The sequence below is a fragment of the Spinacia oleracea genome, chromosome 2, assembly GCF_020520425.1.
Source record: "Spinacia oleracea cultivar Varoflay chromosome 2, BTI_SOV_V1, whole genome shotgun sequence".
NCBI lineage: Eukaryota > Viridiplantae > Streptophyta > Magnoliopsida > Caryophyllales > Amaranthaceae > Spinacia > Spinacia oleracea.
The window spans coordinates 54,532,302-54,557,728 of record NC_079488.1 but is presented as its reverse complement, the minus strand read 5'-3'; the positions used below and the strand labels follow the sequence as shown (position 1 = coordinate 54,557,728).

General features: G+C 35.8%; 1 protein-coding gene across 4 annotated transcripts; it reads left to right on the top strand.

Annotated features, from left to right (window-relative positions):
• Nucleotides 1–1,877: 1,877 nt before the first annotated feature.
• LOC110789017 (putative 3,4-dihydroxy-2-butanone kinase) lies at nt 1,878–24,669 on the top strand. Of its 4 annotated transcripts, XR_008927832.1 has the most exons (21): nt 1,880–2,078; nt 2,821–2,894; nt 2,986–3,049; nt 6,726–6,838; nt 6,977–7,024; nt 8,592–8,663; nt 8,739–8,825; nt 10,686–10,859; nt 11,212–11,295; nt 13,049–13,104; nt 17,723–17,853; nt 17,942–18,034; nt 18,427–18,491; nt 19,340–19,483; nt 19,574–19,617; nt 20,583–20,666; nt 20,791–20,864; nt 20,936–21,048; nt 21,134–21,229; nt 22,437–22,538; nt 24,103–24,240. XR_008927832.1 is itself a non-coding variant. In XM_021993662.2 (20 exons), the coding sequence occupies exons 1-20, from the start codon at nt 2,039–2,041 to the stop codon at nt 24,226–24,228; spliced, it is 1,782 nt and encodes a 593-aa protein (XP_021849354.1). In that variant the 5' UTR covers nt 1,878–2,038; the 3' UTR covers nt 24,229–24,669. The 4 variants fall into 4 exon arrangements, 3 of the variants coding, with proteins under 3 accessions (XP_021849354.1, XP_056692794.1, XP_056692795.1); XM_021993662.2 differs by lacking the exon at nt 22,437–22,538 and having other exon boundaries at nt 1,878–2,078; nt 24,103–24,669; XM_056836816.1 differs by lacking the exons at nt 10,686–10,859; nt 22,437–22,538 and having other exon boundaries at nt 1,882–2,078; nt 24,103–24,669.
• Nucleotides 24,670–25,427: the final 758 nt, after the last annotated feature.

Genomic DNA, 25,427 nt, shown 5'->3' with positions numbered 1-25,427 from the left:
AAAAATCGTTAAATATATAGAACGTACTTAAATTAAAATAAATATACGTTAATTATATATTTATTACTAAAATTCATAAATTATATTTAAATATAAATAATATACGTTGAAATATATTAATAAAATTTATAAATTTACGGGGGTACAAACCTTGATGAACAAACTAATGAAGAGTAGCTATCTCAATGTCCAACATCTTGCAAAGTTAGGATTCATAATATCAATATATCTTGAATTATGTGAGAAGGCAGATTCAAAATTAAAAATTGCACGAAAAAATTAAAAATTAAATGGTGATTTCTAGGTTTAATTATCCCCAACTTGTAACATCAATGAATCGATTCAAACTCGAGTCCGTTAGCAGTGATAATAAATTATAATGAAAAATCGCATAAAATTACGAAAATGAAAGTGGGGGGAGAAATGGACCTGGTGAGCGAGAAAGAAATTGGAAGAGATCTCATAGTAGATAAGGTCACCGGTGAGGGATGCAGAGGATCAAGATCGGAAAGGCGAGCTGGTCTGCTGGTGTAAATAGGTTCCTGAACCGACGACGGAGCTCAGATTTGAGCCAGAGGGAGGCGGCGATAGTTGGAGCAGCCAACATGAGGATATTGTTTGTAAGAGGAGAGGGAAATTTTTACAGAAGTCTAAGAAATTGATAAGGCCTTTCAAGACAGGAAATGAAACCAACATTATTTTTTTGCCGCATTTTGGGTTAAAATCCCTGCAAATGTGTTTATTGGTTTCTTAAACTGCAGTAATTTGCCGCAAATGCTAATAATTGATGTAAATGTAGTGCGGCAATTTAAGGTTATTCTACTAGTGAGAGGAGAAAAGATCGAGTGAAGTGAGGGAGACAAGAGGGAGATGAGTGAGTGAAATTCAGTGATGAAGTAGGGAGGGAGCAGCTGGGTGTGAAACTTCAAAAGGTCTTGCGCGCACTAGGTGCACAATAAATTTATTGTACACCAAGATAACTTTTACCCATTTTTTTGTAACTTTAACTTAGTTTTGGTTAACTTTTATATTAGTAAAAAAAACGTTGATAGATAAACATTTTAAAGAGTTAAATGATTAATTTTATACATTATTAGTGATTTTGAAGAAATAAGTTTTATTAAAATGAAAAAATTTATCACTAAAAAATGGAAAACTTTTACATATATAAGCTTAACTTTTAAACATTTTGAGTTAACTTTTACTATGGTGTACAATATTTATTGTACAACCCTTATAAATAAGAATTTGTGGTGAAACTTTGTTTAGGATGCGCTTTTCCAAAATGGAGGGAAGAGTATTTTGTTTTACTTTTTTTTTAAACCATCAAATGTGGCACTTGTAATATAAGAGCAACCTTTGATGAGCCACCTATAAGGATTTTTTCCTCTAGTGTAAATATACACCATTAATCAGAATTAGTTATATTTTGCTAGACTACCTTTATGTGTGACTACCTAATTCAAACTTCCCACCAACTTTTTACACTCTATGTGTGATTTTTTTTTAAATCTTTGACCCTTCTCTCTTTTCTTCCATTATACTTTGTCAAATTTGTGAACTAATGATGGTGAAAAATTATGTGAATTCATGGAAGATAATGAAGCATGAGAAGAGAAGAGAGTTAAATACATGAAATCGTGGAAGAAAGAATATATCAGAAATATTACAGTTATTGGGTTCCCCCATGATCCCATTATGTTTTCATTTATTTTTCATTTTCCAGGTGGTAAAAACAAATTTTAAAACTATTTTAGGTGATAAAATACAAATTTAGTTAATTACATTATAAAAAATAATTTTTCGAATTTTTAGGTGGAACAAACCAATTTATCCTTTCTAAAACCATATTTTTATTTTTATTTTAGTTCAATTCCTTCCAATTCATTTCTACCGAACAAAGCTTTAGGAGTTAAAACAAATAAAACTAGGTTACCCAATAATTACATTAATATCTTTCAACAATTTTTGCCAAAATTTCCTCATACATTCTTCCTCCTCTCGTTCATAGAAATCATCAACTTCAGTTGCAATTAACATGTCGTTTCAAGGCAAGAAACTCATCAACGATTCCAATGGTTAGTTTAATCTTGCTCCATCATCCAATTTTCTTGCATTTTCCCTAATGTTAAGTTGTTTAACAGTTTAATTCTGTTCCTTTTCTTAAAATTAAACTTCAATAATTCATCATTTTGAAAAATGCAATTGCTATTTACAGATGAATTAGTTTTTTTGGTTCATTGCATGTTAGTCTGGGTTACAATCAGGTTGCTAATATGTTTAACAGGTGCAGAAGACAATAGAAAATTGTAAAATTTTTTGTTGTAATTTTTATAGCTTGTTTGAAACAGTGTTATGCTTGCACTATAACATATTCCTAATCGATACTCGGGGCTATGTTTTGTCGACGGACCTTCCGTTTTCGAAGTATTTGGGCGTATTTTGACATGTATAATATCGAGATTATCATATGTTTTCGCACAATATATGTTACAAGGATTTAAGGTGTTTAGCATGTCTAAATCTGCAAGTCCTCTTGTATGGGGTTGATGTTACATGCATTTTTTTGGGATATCATGTGTCAATTATTGGCTTAAAACAAGCAGCTGCTAAGGAAGTAAGGAGTCCCATGGAATATTTAAGAACTGAAATCAATGTCCTCTATCCACTATTAATTGTCATATTGTCTCAACGGCACTTATCTTAACTAAAGATTCATCAAAATTGTTAGCGTGTTACTTTTATGATGTGGTTTCGACAATCTTATAGTTGAGTATATTCTTAATGAAATGAAGGTATTGACATTTTTTTTTCTCATAGCTGTGGTGACTGAATTCATTGAGGGTTTGGTGGAGACTTATCCGGGATTGCAGTATTTAGATGGTTTCCCAGAGGTGATTATTCAAGATTTAACACTTTATAGAACTACTTTTTTCTGGTTTTTGACTTACTATCTTAACATTGTTTGTTTTTATATTTGTATAGGTCAAGGTTGTTTTGCGTGCTGATGTGTTAAGCTCAACTTATGATTACGTTTCTGTTATATCAGGTTGTGAATCTTGTTTCATTGCTAAATTTTAGGCTGTGATCCCAATTTTTCGGGGATAAAAAGCCAATTATAACCTTTCTATTTATTTTAAATTTGGAGATGATGAGAGCAAAAAGACTTAGAGTTGGACTTCACTTATATTTATACTGAAGTTGAGTAATCTCACATAAAACTTTTCAGTGTGTGTTCAATTGGATGGTGACTGTGAGTAGGTTCACTGATTAGTTTCCTTAAAGAATAAGAATATGTAGGTTCAATGAGGAAAGATGAGGGAAGATCTTTGTGACTTTTAAGAGAAAAAAAGAATAGGAAGTGTAAATGGGGATTCTGTCGAGGATAGCTAAGGAATTTCCTCAATTTCGTTTCACAAGTTGGAAAATATTGCTAGTGGTTTTGCTAGATTTTATGTAGTTTCTATTTTCTAGTGGCATCGACCATTGAGCCTTTAACTTATATAGTTATATAGCTCGAAGCTACTTTCATAGCTAATAGGGTGTGCCTTTTGGGTGGTAATTGTTCCTGTCTTCTTTACTAAACCATGTTTAATAGAACTCTAAAGCTAGGGTTGGAGACTTGAGATTGGTTATTTGCAATTACATCCCTTCCTATTTTTCTCTACAATATCATCAAGTTTTCTTTTATTATTTTGTGGTTCCGAATTTTGTTTCTTTTTATTTATTTATTCAGGGGAGGGGGATGGGGGTGATGAGGCGAGATATTTAGGAGTTGGAAGGTAGTTAGGAGATTGTTTGAAATATTTGGTTGCTGAAACAAGTGGCTGGTTTGTGTCTTGGCCATATAGTTCATATGAAGCTTTTTAATTTCAGGGATGAATTAGATGCTGATCTTTGCAGTTTTTATGGCCTTGGCAACACAATGCTTAGTAATGGAAAACTTATGTAGGTTTATTCGTCTGTTTAATTTATTCTTATCAATGGTCCAATTCCATCTTAAAGAGAAATAGCCTCATAGGTGTTATGTTGCGCTTTGCGGCTGTTGGAGCGTGAAGTGACAATTATAGATGTCCACTGTCAGCATTGTAAATCAAGAACATCTTTTCTGGATCATAGAAATTTTTCTGTAGAGCATTATTAAATTATTTTATGCAAAAACCAGAAGTTTCAAATATTTATTTTGATTAGTCTATGCATGTAAAATTCTCTTCTATATTGTTGAATCCTATCAGTATGTTTAAACTCTTTAATAACAGATTACAATGGTAGATGTGGTAAAATAAATGGTTTATGATGGATGATGCAGCCTGTTTTTAAAACACACATTACAAACAACATTTCATAGATTGGCAAGTTGAAAATGTGTTCTAGAATGGCCATTACATAACATATGGCCTTTATTTAATGGAAAATTTGGTAATATTAATCCAACCTTTGCCGATTTTCTTTTATTAAGCCCACGTATGACATTTTTTTTATTATTAATCCCACAATTACAACCTAACTGCTTTTATTGGGCCTAACAGGTCACAAACTTGTTGTAGGCGGTGATATGTCCTACGTGGCATTTTACCATTGTAATATTAATTTTTTTCTTTATACTTCGTCCTTTCTTTCTCTTTCCTTAATTTTTCGCGATTTCTTTCTTCTCCTCAGCACTCTTCTCCCTTCCACCATTTTCTTCAACTTCTTCTCCACCATTGTTGCTCCCTCACACCTCTCACCCTTACCCAAAAATTTTGAGCAGTCCATAAGCGAGAAATTCTCATTCTGAAGATCAAAACTAGCAATGAACTTACCCGATGAACCCAATTCTCCGGAATTCACTATGTAATGCAAGGCCTCATTAACAAGAACACCATGACAAACAACATAAATGAGATATAATGAGATACCTTCAATGGATTTCCTCTAATTGTTGTTCAGAGAATACAATTTGGCTTCACTGTAGAAAATCTTGTCATTTGTAAACCCCTGAATTAGCCTCAAACCTTGTAATCATCGTTCTTGCTGTCGTACCCAAACCCAAAACAACACATAACCAATATCAGAGTTAAGAATTTGATTGATGGGGAGCTTACGATGTGTTTTGATTAGCGGGTTAAACAAGAAGATGTCGGTTTTGGAGGGGTCGGCGATGCAAATGATGCCATTGCAGGAACCAAACAAGCGAACTTGCAGAGGTGATAGAGGGTGGTGGAGCTTCGAGAAAGAGATGCGGTCATGGTGGATGTCGAGTTCAGCAGAGTAAAGAAAGGGGTAATAGAGGAAGATATGACGATCGGGGTTGGAAATTAGGGTTTGATTGAGGTGAAGTTTGATATAATTGGGGGTTTTGATTAACGAATTCCAGGCTTTGTAGACACATAAAATTGGGCAATTTTGAGAGAACTTCGGCGATAATTTCAAAGGTCTGACCTTCAATTCAGTTGAAGCTTCAGTAATGGAGGAGAGAGGAAGTGCGGGAGAGTGAGAGCAAACAGGATAGATGAGAGGTTCAAAAGTTTTAGGGTTTTTTTTTTATAAAATAGGAAATCTTGGGTAGTTGGCAATTAATGAATGACATGGCAAACAATTTAGGAGAGAAGCCAAGTTTTGGTTGTCAACATTAGAAACGTTGACTTCTTTGCGGTAACCAGTCACTTAGGCCCACAACTAGTTAGGTCGTAATGGATTATTTAAAAAAAATGTCATAGGCGGGCTTAATAAAAGAAAATCGGCCAAAGGTTGGATTAATATTACCAATTTTTCCTTATTTAATTCGATGGTTAATATTGCGTTTGTCATCCAATTTTGATATAAATTCTTCAATGGATAATCTGAGATTTTAAATTTTGATATTGGGAAAGTTCTTATAGAATTCACTTATTGAAGTAGCACTGGTTTGAATTAAGAATGTCTATTTAACTGCTTGGTTTTCTCCTATCAAAAGGTTTTGGGACATTATTGTACTTGTGTTTTTCCCTGTCAGCTAGTCCTTCTCTTTGTTATTCATCTGCTCCATGAAATTTATTCTTCCTTCAACAAAGTAAAAATGGGAGAAAAAGGGTTTTGTGCAATCTAATATTGGATGGATCTTTGCCGACGCCCCCACTTTTCATGGCTTTGGCTATGTTGCCGGTGTTTTACATAGTACTAGGCTTCCTCTTAGTTCCTCTTCATGGGTTTCCCTAGGGATATTCTTCTTCGTGACTTTGTAGCTGAGAATGTATAAAAGGTTAGATGGTTAGGGAAATGCTCTAGAACTTATGGATTTTCGAAAATATTGGCAAGCATACATTATGGAGATGTGCTCTCCTTGCATTTCTCTTGTTTTGAGGTTTGAAAGAAAAGATAGGACTTACAGAACTCAATGGTCAAGTATTTGATCTGGAGCAGGTAGTGCCTTTGACATTTTTTTCGCCATAGTATCAGAGCATTGGTTTGGCTTATAAAATTAGATTTAGGACATTACGTGCGTTTTAATTATTTCTGTTAAATGGTGTAAATGTTTTTCTCTGCTCTATTTTTTCTTATGCTGTGCTATTAATGCAATAGTCTTTAATTTTTTTGATATAGATAAAAATGCAAGTCTCTAATTCCAAACAAAAGATAACCTTAGATGCAACTTAATCTCTTGTAGTCTTTTTGGAACTTTGGTTGTTTACAGCTTTGTTATTTGTTTAGAGTTTCCTTGTTATTAAAATATGTGTGATTTTAATGTAAATATATGTTTCTTTCAGGAGGTGGCAGTGGTCATGAGCCTGCTCATGCTGGATTTGTGGGTGAAGGAATGCTTACTGCAGCTATTTGTGGGGACATTTTTGCCTCTCCACCAGTTGATTCAATTCTAGCTGTATAACCTTTGCTTTCTTATGTTTTTTAGTTCATCAGAAAAAACATTACTCTCTTCTGCAATCACAGAAGAAATGATTCAGATTTATAGAACTTTATTTTCAATATCCATCATGTTGAAAATGTTAATTTTCTGTAGGGAATCCGAGCTGTAACAGGGCCCAAGGGGTGCCTCTTAATTGTTAAGGTACTTAAACTTCTTTCTTGGGTAAATCTCGGAGTATCTTTTTATAGCTTAGTTTGTCTTGCTCCCTGCGAAGGATTACGTGAGGATTTCTTCCGTCGGGTCGGGGAGAGGCATTTGTTGTCGCTGCGCATGGAAGACTAGGTGTATCATAGTTCTCTCTCTTCTTTATTTTTTGTTCTCCCAAGTCCCAAAGCTTGTATCTCATCCGTTGGGATGATTTAGGTTAGTGATTCTTAAGTAGGCATTACCTAGTTTCCTTACCTTATAAAGAACAAAAACAAAGGGAATCAGTAAAAATAAATTTTATTCTATAAAATCAGCTTTATCATGTAAAGTAAGTTTTATTATGTAAAAGTCAGTAAAAATAATTAAAGTCCAGAGAAAATAAGGTGAAGTGAAAAGAGCCTTACTGCTGCTAGTACAATGCTCATGTAGTTTACTTGGTAAGTTATCTGCCAATCTTTCTTATACTTCCGCCATTTTTGGTTTACGGTAATGGAAATTTGTTAGCCTGTAATTTTATTTACTTCAATGACATTAGAGTATTTCACTCTAGGGTTAGACTGGGTTAGCAAGAGAGTGGATTGATAAGTCTTATCAATTTGATGAAACAGGCTGTGCGTGGCGATTTAGGTTGAAATATCTCAATCTGAACCTAATTGAACGGCTCAGTTGTGTAAATAAAAGTAGTCAAACGGGTTGGATTCCCCTGACCCAGATCTACCCAATTTTTGTTAGGCTGTTGTGTGCTGTCCATTTTTGCCAGCTCTAGTAGTCACCTCCTGTTTGTCTTTTGCTAGCACTGCTTCCCTCTTGTTTTTGTGTCTTAAGCTGGCTTCTTTTTTGTATGACCAGCTAAAAAGTGTGTTTGGTATGTTTGACATATTCCGTGTCCTCCTTGAATCTCCTACAACGTTAGTTTAACCTTTGTGGGTTCTAAAGGGCTAAGAGTATTATGGGATCATTTCTCTTTGATGTCATAGAATCTTCTGCAATAAGGTTTCCATCAAATAGTTCACTGTGGAAGACTTTTTGTATCTGGTAACTTCAAAATAGTGATGGGGATCTTCCTGAAATACTTTTGATAGTGCACATAGAGATTTGATTGAATGCTGTTCTTAATTGTTATCTATTTTGGTAGGACTACTGGACCGCTGAATCGGTGATCCTCTTTCTTTGTATCTTCCAAGTACTACGGGTTTTCTCTAGAAGTTGAAAGAGTTGCTTGCATCAATTTTTAGCTTTGTATTATAATTAACTACGAAAGATGTCTACATTATTTTTTCTCTACTTGGTAGTTGTTGAGAAGTTTTCCAGGTCTGCCAGAATTGACTAAAGACCTGAATAGTGAGTGGGATTGTGTTTTTTTTTTGGCTGTAAAATGGACATAATGTGGGTTGCACTATTAGCATAGTGCCTTTTGTTAGCTGCTGAGTAATGTGAACAACATGTTAAATGTTTCCGCATTTACTCGTTTGTATTATGGTCTGTAGTATGGACACTTCATTATCAGAATGATGTGAGTCTCAGTGTCTGACAAAGCGATGCCTAACACTACTTTTAACAGAATTACACTGGGGATCGGCTCAATTTTGGTTTGGCAGCTGAACAAGCGAAATCTGAAGGATACAAAGTCGAGGTATATGACTGCTTTTCATTGTGCTTGTTCCTTTCTAACAAGAATTATCTGATGGGTTATGCTTTTGCTATGTAGATGGTCATAGTTGGAGATGATTGTGCTTTACGACCTAGAGGGATAGCTGGGCGTCGAGGCTTGGCAGGAACCATTCTTGTTCACAAGGTTGCTTCTTAGTTCCTCTCTCCTGATTGTGTACTTGCTGGGAGTCACACTCATAAGGTTTCTTTTGCAATTTCCAGAAGTCATCTCTGTGTTGGTCAAAAAATTGTGTTTGCCCCTTTCATAAGGCTCGCAACAGCTATTCCATTCCTAAGGAAAAGTTGATAGACTGTCACTTGGTAATAGGTTGACATAAGATAACTGGTCATGATATTATCCCTTCTGGTTAATGCTATGTGAAATTGTCCTGTACCTCTATTTCTTTGGGACAAATTTTGAATTAACAAACAGCATGCAGATTACCATCAAGATGAGTTAGTGGACGCACAATCATCTGGGGACCTCTTGCCTATGGTAGATTTCTATTCATTTAATGGACGTGGAGGATTCTAAAGTGTGGTTGAGAGATTTATCTGGGGTCTTTTCTTCTAAGTCCATCTATGCTGTTTCCATTGGAAAATTTCTTTTGGAAAGCAAAGGTCCTCTTAAGGGTGAGCTTTTATGTTAATGCTAGCATTGTCAAATATCAAGAAGAATGAAATTCTCCAGAAGTTTAGGTCTAAGTTGGAAGTCTCACCAGATATTTTTTCTTGCCTTGTCGAGCAAATAATGAGTCTTGCCATTTTCATTCATTGTGAAATGTGAACTCGCTAGCTATCTTTGGAGAAGACCTTTTCTGGTGTACAAAGAGGAAATTTGAGTGTGCTCTTCGGATATTCAGGAGTGATTACGGATTGGATTTGTGGGGTTGGCACTTTGGCTGGAAAGGAATGACCGAATTCTATTGATGTCGCTGTCCTGCATGATTTGCTATTGGGATAAAATGATTTTTTCAACTTCTTTGTGGGCTAAGCCGGCTGGTTCATTCATAAATTATTCTATAGGGATGGTACAGAGGAATTGGGATAACCTGTAATTCATTTGAAATTTCTTTCTGAGGACACCTTGTCCTCGTGTATTACCTTTTTTGAAACTTTAATTAATTATTTCTTCAGATAATAAAAAATTTCCATCAAGATTAACCTTTGTAAAACATGAATGCAATACCAAGTGTGGCAAGGGAATGGGAAATATGTGCTTAGATTTGTAGAATATCTTTGAGCATACAGTTATGATGCCGCAAAGATTTGGAAGTAATAGGATAGGAAATGTTTTAGTCGGGACACATGAAAATGGCAAGGCTCGAACGTCACAGGACCATGAGAGGTCGGCTCGGATACTTTTCTTGCTGTTCTTTCTGTAACCACCTCAAGTTCTAATTTTCTGTAGCGACCTCTCTCCACCTTTATTTAGAAGGCTAGGATTTAGAAGGAGGTGGTTAGAGTGTTTGTTAGGTTAATAGCATGGAGAAATTCAGTCCTTTTAAGGATTTGCAGTTTGTTGGCCAAATATTGCGTTATCTTTTCATGTTTGTAAGTTGTGTTTAGCTGATTGAGAATCATGAAATAACTTGTTCTGTCATTGATGTGGTGGCTTTGGCTGAGGCTTTTTAGTATGGTGGAATTAGCTGGATTGACCCTTTTTCTGTTTTTCGTCAGCTTCAGGAGAAGTATTGGGGGTTGGGAGAGGTGAGCACTGAGGTACTCAAACTATGTGGCGAACTGCATGTTTGCTATCATATAGTTGCCAGTATTTGAGAGGAATGTTAAGATGTTTTGAGATAGGATGTGTTTGATGTCCTTTTGTGATTAGGTGGTTTATTTAACTTCTCTTTGGGCTCATACTCATAGGCTCTTCCCTGGTATTGCTTGTTTTAATGTAATGCATGGTTGGAGCTCTTTCCTTTTTTCCTCCTTGTGAAAAAGGAATGTTGTAATTTAGTTTTCATTAACTTTTTTTCTTTTTGATACCTGACTGGGGTAGATTGCTGGAGCGGCAGCTGCTGCTGGTTGTTCACTCGTTGAAGTTACAGATGAAGCTAGAAGAGCATCTGAAATGGTTGGAACTATGGGTGTTGCATTATCTGTGTGCACCCTTCCTGGTCAAGTCACATCAGATCGTTTGGGCCCTGGAAAGATGGAACTTGGTCTTGGAATCGTAAGCAAATACTAGGAATTGTATCCTGCTATTGTTAAGTATGGGGCCTATGTGTCTGTAGTATGTTTCTCTTATTTGTTTTTCTCATTGTGCATCCTTCTCCTGTAATTTTCTTGTTTGGAGAATGCTAACCAGGCTAAAAGAACTATACAGTACTAAGCTTAGGTGTCAATATTTATTGTTATTATGTGTTGGTGGGCCTATTTGGTTGATAAAGTTTTCTGCTGACATTCTCAATATGCTAGTTTATCTTTCTTTCTTTCTCATACAAATATACAAATTAGTTAGAATCAAGATAATACGAGAAGTTATTTATTGCAACTACTCACTCCGCTATATATATATTTTTCAGCATGGAGAACCTGGTGCTGCTGTGGCTGATTTGCAACCTGTCGATGTTGTTGTTGCTCATGTTCTTATGCAAATATTATCAGCGGTATGTTTCAGACTTTCAGTGGATGCAATGGTTTAAGCTTTAATTCCATTTTCAGCATGAACAAAATATATTTCCTGTCTTTTAACTTTTCTAAGGCTATTTTGCTTGATCTGTAACCTATACTTTCTCGTGGCTGCAATTTGAGTTGGACTCTCCATTTTGTGATTTATTGGATATAATTATACATTACGGTATTTAGCTTAACCCTTCCTTTCGTAGACGGACAATACATTGTTGGTGTCTTTCTAGTGTATGCTACCCCAACTCATCGATTGGCTCCAAAGCATACATAATTATCTGGGAATCTCTTCTTCTATAAACAACTGCCATGTGGCTGTTATCCTAAATCGAAAGTTTACGCCACCCAATCTACTCAATTCATGTGACACTTTTTCTTTACATAGTCATATCCCATATTTGTAGGGGGGCCTTATTAACTCCCTTCCCCATTCTTTTATTCTTCTACCAATAAAACCTACCCCCCCTCCCCCCCAACAACAAAATACTCTTAAACATGCGTTAGCAAAACCAAAGAGGATGCTTAGGGCCGAAGAGATTGTTAATAGATGGCCCAAAATAAAAGGATGCAAAGATATATATCTGATAAATGATGCACAATGAAACATATGGATAAGATAAACTAGTAGCATACGAATTAATAGAAATATGTAAGATTTGTGAAATACTGATTACTTATAAATTCCTGGATGTTATACTAGGTGTTGGAGTGAGCCTTGTTTGGGTTGATGGTTCTGGAGCTGCTGCAGGCTCATCTTGTAAGCTTTGGGAGGGCCAACGAGTTTAGTATTGAAACGTGCACCTTGGTGGTTTATAGGAAAAAGGTGGTAGAGGGAGACTGAATTACTTATTTCGTGTCTTTCTGGGCTAAGGTTGTTGAGGACTTTAAACAATTACTAATCTGGGAAATTTGGAATAACCGGGTGTGTCCCCTTAGTTTGTTGATATCCGAGTTTGGTTTTGATTAATTAGAGGGAAGAGAAATAAATCGCCAAGTATGGTATTTCTCGTTGGAATAAGATTTTTCTGGTATACCTATTGGTTTTATGAGTTACTTGAAATAAAAGATCAGAAAACTGGGTCTTTGTTACTTTTATTTTCTTTACTGGGTACAACATACTTTTGATATTTTATAATCTTAATCTTCATTAATGGAATACAAGTATAGTGCTGATTATGTGCAAGTTCATCATGTGGGCTGCGGGAAATTTGAAGAGTGGGCGGTATCTTTTAGGGTGTGATGTTTGACTGTCTTGGCGACCCGTTTGATGATAGGAGTGTCAGCGTTCTATTATATTAGTGTCTGCCTGCTGATGTTTGACCTAGAGCCGTTTCCTTGAAATCCTTATGTTTTCAAGTCGGGCTTTAAGTGGTTCTCCTTTATGCTGCTTCAAAGAATGGTCAACATGTAGTCTATTACAGTATTTTTTGATCCCTTTTCCTGGTAACACGACGTCTTCTGAAGTTGTGTCTTTCTGGCAAATATAATGCTTTCATTTTTGTTATTAATCTAAAGATATTGTTTGATGAATTTGTGTAGAACATGTTCATTAGGTTTTGAATTCAGTATTAATCACATGATTTCATTTTACCTATGATTTTGGGAAAACCCTGTTGAAGGTTTGATGGAAGGATTATCATCATATGGTATTTGTGTTCAAACATGTGATGAACCGAATTGTGGAAGTTTCTCCTGCAAATTACATGTCTCCTTAACATTGACTTTTCATTGCAGGAAATTAATTATGTGCCTATTGAACGCGGGAATAACGTAGTCCTCATGGTTAATGGGTAGGTTTGTGGGTCTTTTATGTCCTGATATGTTTAACCGCTTGTGCCTGCATTCTGTCATTGACAATCTTTGAAGATGTGGATACTGTCAGAAACATGCTGTTTTAAAAACATGAAACAAATTTTAGTTTTGTTTTGAGGAAATTTTAAAACTAATAGAAAACCAAAATATTTCTAGCTTTTATTTTTTAATTTTTTTTATTGAAACTTGTAACTTTTCTTGGCAAAATATCAAATCCACGTGACATTGGTTCCACTATATGGGAATCTTCCTTTTTTCACCTTTTTGAACTTCCATTCTCTTCTCACAAACGTTTCTCTGGTTTCTTCATCTACCTTCAATGTTTATGCCCGAATAATTTTCCCTTCATATTTCTTTAACCTTTTCTCATCTTTTAATCCTTCGTGCTTCCATACCTCCGAGAAAGCCAAATATACCATTTTCATTGTCTCAATTTAGCATCAATGTTTTATGTTTTACAACCAAATTCTTCAATATTACTGTACTTTACCCCAATATCTTTCATTTTCCACAATATATTGGAGCTTGATTGTATTTGCACAACCTCTTTATTAAAAATAATACCTAGAAGTGCTCTACCCGAATTGGTTCTTCGTCTACAACGCCGCAATCTCACAATTTATTTCTCAACATTCAAAACATGAACACCAACGGTTTCTCTCAAAATTTTCTTCGATTTAAAACTATATCATTAGTCACTAAACAAACACTAAGTAAAACCAACAATAACCTCGAGAATTTTCAATCTTCTTTGTGTGAAAAATAAAATGAAAGAAAATCTGGGATGTAAATATTAAGGGGAAAGGTAGAAATTAATGGAAAATGTTTGATGTCTACTGATGAGAAACCAAGAGGATAGAGAAATTATTTTTTATGGAGGAATGTAAAAAGAAAGGAGACAGGAAAGAGTGACTTAGTGCTTTTCCCAAAACAAAACCAAACTATGAAACTAGTTTTACTAGTTGTGACTTTTCCTTTTTTTACACAAAAACTGAGAATAATTTGTTTATAAAATCATTTTACCCGAACAAGTTCAACAAGTTCGTTTTGCTTTTTAAGTAAAAATACGGAAAAACCAAAACAACAACGTTCCTTAACGACCCCTTAATCTCCCAGAATCGTATGGATGTGATATCATTTTCTATGAATTACTCCCTCCGTATTTCATGTTGACTTGCTCAAGTATTAAGAAAGAAGAGCTGAATGTATTATATATAATAAAGCAAGTGGGAGTAATAAACAAATAGAAAAAAGATGGTGCGAAAAGTTTTTTAATCAAAGTAGAGAAGGAGTTTATTGTAGTAGTGGTCCCATAGGAAAGTAAGATATATTAAATAACTAGATTAGGTCCCGTGTACGCACGGATTTTCTAAAATTATTTAGCCATTAAATAACTAGATTAGGTCCCGTGTACGCACGGATTTTCTAAAATTATTTAGCCATTTCTTTATAATATATTTGACTGAAATATTTCTCTCCCATAAGTTACCGCATAATTCATAAATCTTGAACATTACTCATTTAACCATCTTGCAATTTTCCGATTACATATTGCATATTTTATATGCTTAATATGCTAATTAGACACAAATATTCGATATATTAATATGCTAATTTGACCAAAATATTAAGTAAATATATTTTCCATCATCAACATAATGATTTGACTAAAATATTGCCAAAAAAAAAAACCAATATTTATGTGACATCTATTATTTCCATAAACATTTATTCCTTCTTCTATACATAAATAGTTAATAAAAATGATAGAAAATTTAAAATATAAATAAAGTAAAGATATTTTTTAGGAATTTTTTTTTGGAGGGAATATTTTGAACCAGGAAGTGACATGTCATTCCAGGTGTCAGTTTTAGTATAAAGTAATAGATTTAGGAGCGGGTAGAAAACTTACCAAAAATAGAAATGTAACCCCTAAATAAATACGGACGCAAGCATTACATGTAACCCCTAGAAAAATACGGAGGGAGTAGCATAGATAACAAGTAAAAAACATTAGATTAATGAAGATTTGATTAATAAACTGAAAGATATTCAAGCATTTGAGAGGCTTGATTGTCTCCCAATGAACTCTTAAAAGCTTAACCAATTCACTAAGTAATATTCAACATCCCTCATTCCTTCTCAAATAAGCTCTACATCTAAAATACTACTCCCCAACTAACCCCATAACTTATTCCCCAAGCTACTTGTACTAACTTATTAGCTATTTCTCGAAGTGCCCCCACCCATATATAAGTTCATAGCAGGATCTAATTCGTGACCTAGCGGATATAGCAAGTAAACACTTGACCATCGTGCCAAGGCACGACAAGGAAGGACATGTACCAAAAATATACTGACATTACAAAGAATCAATGACGATGGTTTACAACAATGTGCTTCGGTGCCATTCACAAAGAAGGATAAAACAAAAGGTTGTACGGTTGTACCCATTGCAGAAGACTTGCGCTAAAGCGCAGGGTACTACCAGCATGACCACATTCCTTCATTATGAATATCTTTATAAATCACAAATTAGAGGAGCTTGTATCATAGTCAACTCAAATACAACACATCTCCTACTTAGACACCTTTTGTGAGGGGTTCTTATTTAGACACCTTTTCCAAATCATCTATATATTTGTTCGGAAAGTAACAGAAGCAACTTATGTTTAAACATTATAAATATCTACCTTGGGAAGGTCCAAATGTACGCAACCTTATCCTTATTTCAAGAAAAGAGGTTGTTTAGGATAAATCCGTGACCTGTTGGGTAGCAAGTAAACACTTGACCACTGCGGCAAGGCTCGACAAAGAAGGATATGTACCAAAAATATACTGACATTACAAAGAATCAATAATGATGGTTTACAACAAATGGAGTATTCATATTTTCTTTCCAATTGAGTTACAATGTGTATCTTCACTAAGTCTTTTTCTCTTTTGAGAAGGATATGTATGAGCTGACAAAGTCCATACTAGAAGAGGTGACATGGTTTATGTTGTGCACATGAAATTAGTTTAGTGGATGAATCTAGAGCAGGAGATAAGAAGATTAAATTACGAAGACAAGACTTGGGAGCTAGAGGCTTGAGGTTGAGTCCAAGTAAAATGGGAGGAATGTTTGCTTGGCGTGGTAAATTGTGTATGCCGGATGATTGGGTGCTTGGATCTATCATCCAGATGGGTGGAGATATTGACCAAGATATTTTGTGCAGGATTAAGTTTGGATGAGCCAAATGGAGAGCAGCATTTGAAATATTGATAATGGCTCTAAAAAGAATTACATCTTCATTCTTTGGCACTTCAGGAGATGAAAAATGTCAATGAAGTTTAGCGTCAACTAATATATTACATCGGTCTGACTGACTTTATAAGCCTCGTGCATCTTTTCCAGAAAGTACTCCAACCTTCCCTGAGCCTTATCCTTAGTTTCGTGCAATATTTTTTCTACCTATTGCCTCACAATCTTATAGATTTTGTTTAGGCAAGCTTCATCAGTGAGTATAAGGCCTTATGGAGCTGAGCTTAGTGTATTTCACAATTTTCTTGTGCTCTTACACTTCTAACTCAGTGTGAATTTTCTTCTCCTGTGATACACTGCCCCAGGTTGAGGAGCATAAACTTTTTCTGTGAACTGATAAAGCAGTAAAGTTTTCATGCACATGAGCTACAAATATACCAGAAAAGTTCAATGTCATATGCATACCTCCCAGACTTCACTTTGAGTTATACGTATCTGATGTCTTCCTCAAACATATTGTTTGCAAGGAACCGTAATGCTTCCTATTGAGTTTCTGGAGGAGCATTTTAAAAGAAAGGCCACTGTTCTGAATAAGGTTAATTTTGGAAGAAGGAATCTTTACCCCAGGCGATAGCCTCTTTTGCACGAATCAAGAAATCATCAAAAAATAACAACTTGCTTTCTTTTTAGGGGTATCTTGATCCTCCATTGAATGCTATCCTTCCTCCCTCTCTTTAAGATCATATTTTGAAGAACCTGAACCTGTTGAGTTTTAAGTGATGGAGTCTGGCCTCTGGATGAATTTCAGACTGTTCTTCTTTAACCTTCTGGTTAGTGGCAGCTTGTACAATTGCGGCAGTGGAATCCTGTTTCTAACTGTCTCCTGTTTATATAACATTTAACAATTTACAAGCGATTTTATGGTCTCAATCTCAATTACTCTATCATCAAAATCGTTTCCAATAATCAAGAGAAATTTTGATTTTATGATAGCAATAATTAAACTGTGATTTTATGATAGCAACAATTAAATAACAACGTAATGTAGCCTTTACATCTCATTGTTAAGGACAAATATCTTCTTTGATTCTATGTTACTCGAACTTGGGTACTCGTGTCCGATACAGCTACATGTCTTAGTATTCGACTGCTATTTTGTGAAAAGCTTCCGTGATTTTGTCCCAAAATGAAATGTCCAAGTGTCCCATCCATGTTAATCCCTTGCATATTCCTCTCAAGATTTTGTCTACTTCATGGAGACTGGAACTATTCAATGGTGTGAAAACTTTGATGACCTTTCTTGTTAATATATGTTGGGAGTACATTGTGTAAATCTGTTATTTATGTCACAGGTTGGGTGCCACTCCTGTGATGGAACTAATGATTGCTGCAGGAAAAGCCATTCCTAGATTGCAGTTGGAGCATGGGCTTGCTGTTGATCGGGTGTATACAGGCAATTTTATGACTTCCCTCGACATGGCAGGTAGTATCAAATTTAACAAAAAAGGTTTTTTTTTATTTGGATAGTTCTTTTTTTTTTGGGGTGATTTTTTCAATTATCTCCATGTCAGGATTGTCAATTACTGTCATGAAAGTTGATGAAGGAATTCTGCAACGATTAGATGCTCCAACAAAGGCTCCAGCCTGGCCTGTTGGTGTTGATGGTATGTAGTGATGTTTTGGATTGTCTTATCTTAGTCTCATTCTGCCCTTCAAGAAAGAGGCGGAAACATATACTACCACCGTTCCATAATGTTCTTAACATTTCAGTATTTCACGCTTGCCAAATGCAACGTAAAAATTTGAGCACATATATCTGTAATTGTGTATTTGTATTTTGTAATGATTATATAACGTTGATATTTCAAAAATACATATTGAGACGAATCTAACTAGACCCCACATGACTGATGCCAAAAATCACAATGTTAAAACATTGTGAAACAGAGATAGTGTTCGTTATATAAAATCATTGCAAAAACTCCCTTGTAGGTACACTGCATTAGGATAACTCACCTCCCTTTGGTGACGCTTATTACATGTGGTAATTTTTCAGGTAAACGCCCTCCTGCAAAGATTCCTGTGCCTGTCCCGCAATCTCCAAATTTACAGTGCAATGAGGTATGTCATTGCATGTTTCTTAAGGAAACTGATGAGTGGAGTAAGGCCTGGGAATAGTGGTCCCTCCTTGACCATTTTTCATTGTTGGATATTTAATGTATTTAATTCCCTGGTAAATGAAACAGTGACAATTGACATGTTCAAGAAAGAATTTTTTGCAACAGCTTAAAGTACATCTGATTTTTCGAAACCAGATCTTGAATTCCTTCATGCTTTATTCAATTTCTGGCGAGAGATGTTTGAACAGTCACTTTTGAATGATTATTTTCAAGTTTAGCTTTCATCAGAATTATATTATGCTCAGCAAGTCAGCGTCTACATTTTCCTGTCTGGCATCCTTTCATGTTATATCATTTTCCCAAAATCCTTAGAAATAGGCTGCTGCCCTTGGTGGCCCAGGTTCATATATATGAAATAGGCTGCTGCCCTTGGTGGCCTGGGTTCATATATATGCAGCTTTATCCATTGGCTATTCCGTTGATCATGATTCACAACTGACTGACCTGGAAGAGAAAAGTTCTCTGATCTTGGTTAATCTACTGTAATTAAAGTTGAAAACTTACCGATAGTGAATTGTGCAACTTTGAAAATGGATAGTGTTCTTTTCTCTGAATACAAGCCGTATCTTGTTTTTATATTGGCGCTTAACTTCGCAAAAGCAATTTCTTTCGATCCTCATTCCTCAGGTGGTTCTATTCTTGACCACCATTGATATATGTTATAAACAAACTGCAGTTACCATTAAGTCCATTAGTTTATTCATTTTAGTATTTTAGGACCTGTCTATCATGATACCGTTTTAGTTTATTCATTTATTTATGGACTTAACTTTGGTTTTGATTCACCAGCTTTCAACTCGGCCACAAGAATTAAGTGAACAAGGTCATATACTTGAGGTGGCTATTGAAGCAGCAGCTAGTGAATTGATTAATATGAGGGATGCTCTTAATGATTGGGATAGTAAAGTTGGTGATGGTGATTGTGGATCTACAGTATGTACTTCTCTCTTAATTCCTTTATATCTCGAATGCTTACAGCTATATGGCATACACCACATAATTCTAATTGCTAGAGTGTTTTAGATGTTTCGCGGCGCTTCTGCAATCTTAGAAGACATGAAGAAATAGTAAGTTCCTATTGTTTTCCATGACATAGATTTACTTGTGTCTTTAAGAAACTATTAGCATTCCATATTTGTTTTTTCTGCTGCCGCTTTTTGTATTGTGTTCTAGCTTGTTGGCCTTTATAAAATAAGTTCTTCTCTGGACGCCTTTCCCTGTGAGAGATTTTAATATCAGATGTAAGATTTTGAAGCAACAAGAATGAATTAGTTCTTACAGCGTTCCATGCTACCTCAAAAAATTGGTGCCAAGTGGTTGAAAGGATTTACATTGATTATCCGTTACGGTGGCTTAGTTGCTTTGTTGCAGATACTCAGACGGTATTGATGTTGATAGGTTTATATGTCCAGTCGTTTAGATACCTTTGCGTAAATTTTATTGTTATGATTGGTGACCAAAGCTCGGAACCACTTTGACGTTAGTGTTTTAAGTTTTAACACTACACTCAACAATAAAAGGATGTACATCATAGGAGGAGTACCCTGGATCCCTCATCTAGAATAGTAGATTAACTTTTATATTTGAACCTAAAAATTATCAAAATGATATACTCTGATAATGTCCTTGTGTCTGGATCCTAAAGTTGTCCTCCTTATCCTCACTATTATAATTACATACTCTTGCTCCATTCCTGAGTCAAACATTCGTTTCTTAGTCCAAATAATATATATGGTCGGAGTAGGGTGTGCTAGCAGTAGGGTAATGATTGTACAATCATGTAACCTTGCTCTATTGTATTGTTGCGTAAAGGGTCGTTATTGATGTGGTATGAGTTCTGTAACGGTTGATATTGGCCTTGTATCGACTCTTCATTAGCACTTTCGGCACAGTCGTGTACTAAGTTTGGTGGACCTTTGATCTTCCTTCTTTTAAACGTAAACTTTTGTTAATGAATTTTCTTCTACAAATTGTGCTAGAACTTTTGGCAAAATCTAACTTATTATTATGATTTAATTATTGTTTTCCCTAGTTATCCTTTGAATGACGTAACAGAGACTATAAAAGAGATTGGATCGTCTATCAGAAGGGTTATGGGAGGGACGAGTGGTATAATGTATGACAAGTTTTCCTTCTACCACTTTAGCTTCCCCATAATTACATGTGACAAGCTCATGTGTGTTTCTTGTTTTCATGGTGTCCCTCCGAGCACTGAGATTTGAGCTTTATTCTTGAAACAGATATGACATCCTCTTCAAGGCATCATATGCTGAATTAAAGTCTACCAACCAGAGCACAGTTACATCTAAAGAATGTAAGATAAAAATCTAATTTAAGTATGTCAACCTTAGATATGAGTTTATTAACTGTCAACAATTGTAATAGGGGCATCGGCACTTCAGGCCGCCATTGCTGCCGTGAGTAAGTATGGAGGGGCGATTGCTGGCTACCGGACACTATTAGATGCACTTATTCCAGCTTTAGAAGTTCTACAAGAGGTTGATTGTCTATCTAACGTGGCCTCTTTGAACCTCAAAAGTTAGATCATTCCTTCCTGAACTAATGATCTATAGTTACATGCAGAGACTAAACACTGGGGATGATCCTGTGGATGCTTTTGTTATCTCATCTGAAGCAGCTCTTAGCGGTGCTGAATCTACTAAGCACATGCATGCTCAGGTGGTTTTCTCTTATGGTTTGATCTCTCATGCATGGGCACATACATAATAAGGAAATAGACAATTATCAAAATTTTAAATTGCGAACTTATTGGAAAATAAATAAAGGACGGCTTTGGTCTCGACTTTTTTAGAATGTAAAAGACCTTAACAATTTCATAGAAATTATAGTCTCCAAAAGTTTTTTTTTTATGGTGGGGCTGGTGTGTTTCAAGATACCGGCTTCAAATTACTCATGATGAATGGTATCTGAGACTTGGTACCAATTTACCCTTGTCATAGACTTATTAGGAGGTTAAATTTGAAAATACTCTCTTTTGCAAACCAAAGTGTCCACTGTAACATTGTTTATAATTACTCATATAGTATAATATTTTGAAAAGATTTAGTTTTTATAAAAATTTACCCTGTAACATAATGAGGCCCAAAATTCCAGAGCCTTCTGCAATCACATAGACCACACATGCTAAGAGCCACCCATCATCAGACCTTGTTTGGTTTCTTGTGTCAGAATCCACAAGTTCTCTTATTTTTCCCAGTGTTGTAGAAAATGGGCATTTTTGGGTGATTCAACCCAGCGTTACCTAATCCTCCAATCAGCCCACGGACCGCGAACCAAAAAAGCGAATTATAACATCAAAATGTATAATTTTGGTCTAATTTAGCAAATTAGGTAGCGAATTGCGAACCCGTACCCAATCTCATACTAGCGAACCAAGTAACAGTGATTCAACCAGTTGGAAACTTGGAATAGAATTTGTTAGCTTCCTTTTCGCGTCAGCCAGTTGAGTGATTGACCCATAAAAGACAGAATTGGCCAAACAAGGAATGCTAGTTGTTTTGGCCCTTTTCAACGTTGCGCTAAGTTGGACGGCAACTCTTAAGACTGCTTCCCAGAATGGCTGGCGATGGTGATTTGTTGCTCTAACCTTCAGCATGTAGCATGAGATTCAGCACCCTCGGTGACCAAAATTCTTCCTTTTACGAAAAATAAAGCACTACGTCTGTAGGCATGATTTGTCTAAAATATCCATGTGTTGAACTATTACTACCTAGTCCATTCAACCTGCGTACCTGCAAACAATATTTTTGAATGTGCAAAGTGGTATATGATTCAGTAGAACTCCTTTGAACTTCATACAACGAAGAGAATGTTTTTGTTCCCATAGTTTTTTCATGTACCTGAATATACTGCACATGATGCTTAGTGGAACTTTTTTGAGACGGCTTCCTGGGCATAGTTGCAGTACTCTTTGCCTTTTTGCTTGGATGATTGAGGGGCACATGTTTACGTTCTGGAGATTTTAAAGGTTAGTGACTATAAATTCTACTACGCATACACATTAAAACTGGGTATATCGTTTGTTGATCTGACCCGACTTGGGATAATAGCCAAGTACAATTCAGACACTTTTGAGAGCCATATGTTATATGGTCATCCTCCTCTGTCCATAAACCATCACCAATTGCCTACATACGAATCATATCTTGGGTTTATACTTGTATGAAAAGGATAAAACCACCAATTGAAATATTTAGATGAGGAGGAAATTGTTGGTGCCTTTTAATACTTGAAGGGGCTTTGTTGTTGCTCACTGATGGCCAGTTCTAAGAAGCTGTAATAAAAGGGGAGACTGAAGTGCATACTTCGGGAAGAGATGAGATGTTAAGTCATAAATCTCTTTAATAGGAGAATATGAGTTCTTGTCATCATCACTTTGCCAATAGGATAGCGGCGGCGAGGATCTTGCTTGACATAGATGGGGAAAAGAGAGAAGAGAAAAGGAAAAAGGAAGATATAATACAGAGGCAGGTTTGAGCTTGGGTTATTGGTATTCTAGGTATTGTATCCTTTGCGAGAGTTGGGACTAGTGAAGCTTGCCTTTTCTAAAACACAAGGACCACTAAAAGTAAAAGTTTGATGGATAAAAGCTTATCTGTAGCAATTTCCTTGTTACAGAAAAAGAAAAACCAACCCGTTTAACTTTTTCCCCTTGTTTTTTTGGTTCCTTTTTTCTCTTTTCACATGAAAAGTGGTCTAAAAAACGTTAGGCTAAGGATAGGGTTCATCAATTTTTAGCTGCTGGTTCATGAATATGTTTTTTAGTTCGTTATAGATGCTCCATATGACATGGAACTAGTTTTGGCACTAGAGAGATCCATTTTCTAGTTTGGTACTATCTCATTATGCAATATAAGCCCTTCAAATTTGATGAGCCTGAGATGAACTGATGATTTTTTACAAAGTGACAACGGTATCTCAGGTGAGATAAGCTATCATACTACCAGAAACTATTCTGCTTGGTACTGAAATATCATCATTTACTGGACTGAGATTGGGGTGAAGGTGCAGCTACGTAACTAATACAAGTATATGAGAAGAAAGCGAGGCTTTACAAGGTATCTTAATGGCATAAGCCACCACAAGAGCCACACACAAAAAAATAATATTGTGCAACTATGTCATGGAGGAATTTGTTGAGGTAGCAAGGAAGACAGCAAATTAGCTGAAGGAAAATGCTGTCCCAATACAAGAAGAAGGAAAATGGTCTCACTAATCTAGAAGTATGTTTTTTGTGAATGAACTATGTTAGTAGATGACTGTATGACTGTCTTCTGGTGGAGGTTGAACATGCTGGTTTCACTAGTCCTGCTAACACGGCTTTTTTGTGCGCCAAAATCTTGAATCTAGTACAGTTTAATATCACTATGGGGAAGATTTTTACTTTAATTTATATGGCGGGGCATTATACTAGACCTAACAAATTGTGTGCGGCCATGAAAAGGCAATAGATTTATTTATAAAGTAAATATTCGTATTATTTTCTTGTTTTTGTTTAAAATATGTCCAACAATTCTGTAAACTTACTGCAGGCTGGGCGCTCAACATATATTTCCAGTGATATTCTAGCCTCTGTTCCAGATCCTGGTGCTATGGCTGCTGCTTCGTGGTATAGAGCATCAGCTTTAGCTGTCAAAAAGTTTCACCAGACTTCATAGTATACTTCATCTGTTGTGAAGGTTTTTCCGTGTCTCCCTTTATTTGGTCCTACAGCGCATACGTCCTGTGATATTCTACCTTGTGTTCCAGATCCTGGTGCTATTGGCTTGCTGCCTCATGGTATAGAGTTAGCAGCATTGACAATCAAGAAGTTTTACCAAACTTGATAGTTTAGAACATCTATTGCCAAGATTTCTTTGTGTGCCCCCTTTTTTGGCCGCAGAGCTAATTTTGTTTCAATCTTGCGCATATGACTACAGTTGAAAATGAGCTAATTTAGTTTCAATCTTGCGCATATGACTACAGTTGAAAATTTGACATCAACGTCATCTGCTTACTTTTATGTATCCTTGAAATGATCTGATTTTACTCCTACAATATCCGGGCTACTGCTGAGGTTGTATTTGCACATTACATATTGTCTATATCCATTTTCTTAATTTTTTTTTTTCTGTACTGTCATCATCTTGTTGTTGCTCTTGGTGGGAAAAGCCAGGATCTGCTTTCATCTGAATTTTACTCATGAGAACAAGTTATGCTTTTATGCAATATGTATTTTCAGTGTAAAGAAAGAAAAAAAGAAGCCTTTCTTTTAAATGCACAAATTCTAGCTTGAAACTCGTGCAGGAAAAACTGAAGAAAAGAGGTTAAACATACTTGAAGTATATTAAATCATTTTTGTTTCAAAATGTATTGAGTTTAAATCTTTTGTCCCACCTATTTGTTTCATTAGGGTATTTTAGAGCATTCTCAACAATGAACTAATAAAAAGGTTCACCATTCTCTTCCTATCACTTTCTTGAATTTTGTAATATGATTTTGTCGGATTCTCTAAAATTTTCTAAGATTTTTTATTTACACATTTTTTAAAACGACCGTCTGACCGGTCAGACCACCCACCCATGGGTGTGTCGCGGGTCAATTCGCGGGTCGTGGGTAGTTTTACCGGGTCGCGTATAAATTCTGTTTTTGCAAGTCATTTTTTCCATTTTCAATTTGCTAATTCATTTCCTCTCTATTCGCAACCCTCTGCCCCTCTCTCTCCTCAAACTCTCTGTCTCTCCCCTCCTCTCATCGTCGCCGCCCGTCCAGACCTCATCGCCGCCGATGTCCTCTTCCTCGTCGCCGCCAATGTCCTCTTCCTCGTCGCCGCCGCTGTCCAGTTCCTCTTCTTTCCCGTTGTCCACTTCCTCGTGTT

Bases quoted from the DNA above. Each gene is read 5' to 3' on its own strand.
- LOC110789017 (XM_021993662.2), top strand. From the start codon at position 2,039: ATGTCGTTTCAAGGCAAGAAACTCATCAACGATTCCAATG. The intron at 3,050-6,725 runs GTTGTGAATCTT...TGTTTCTTTCAG, and splicing joins TTACGTTTCTGTTATATCAG to GAGGTGGCAGTGGTCATGAG. The intron at 19,484-19,573 runs GTATGTACTTCT...AGAGTGTTTTAG, and splicing joins ATGGTGATTGTGGATCTACA to ATGTTTCGCGGCGCTTCTGC.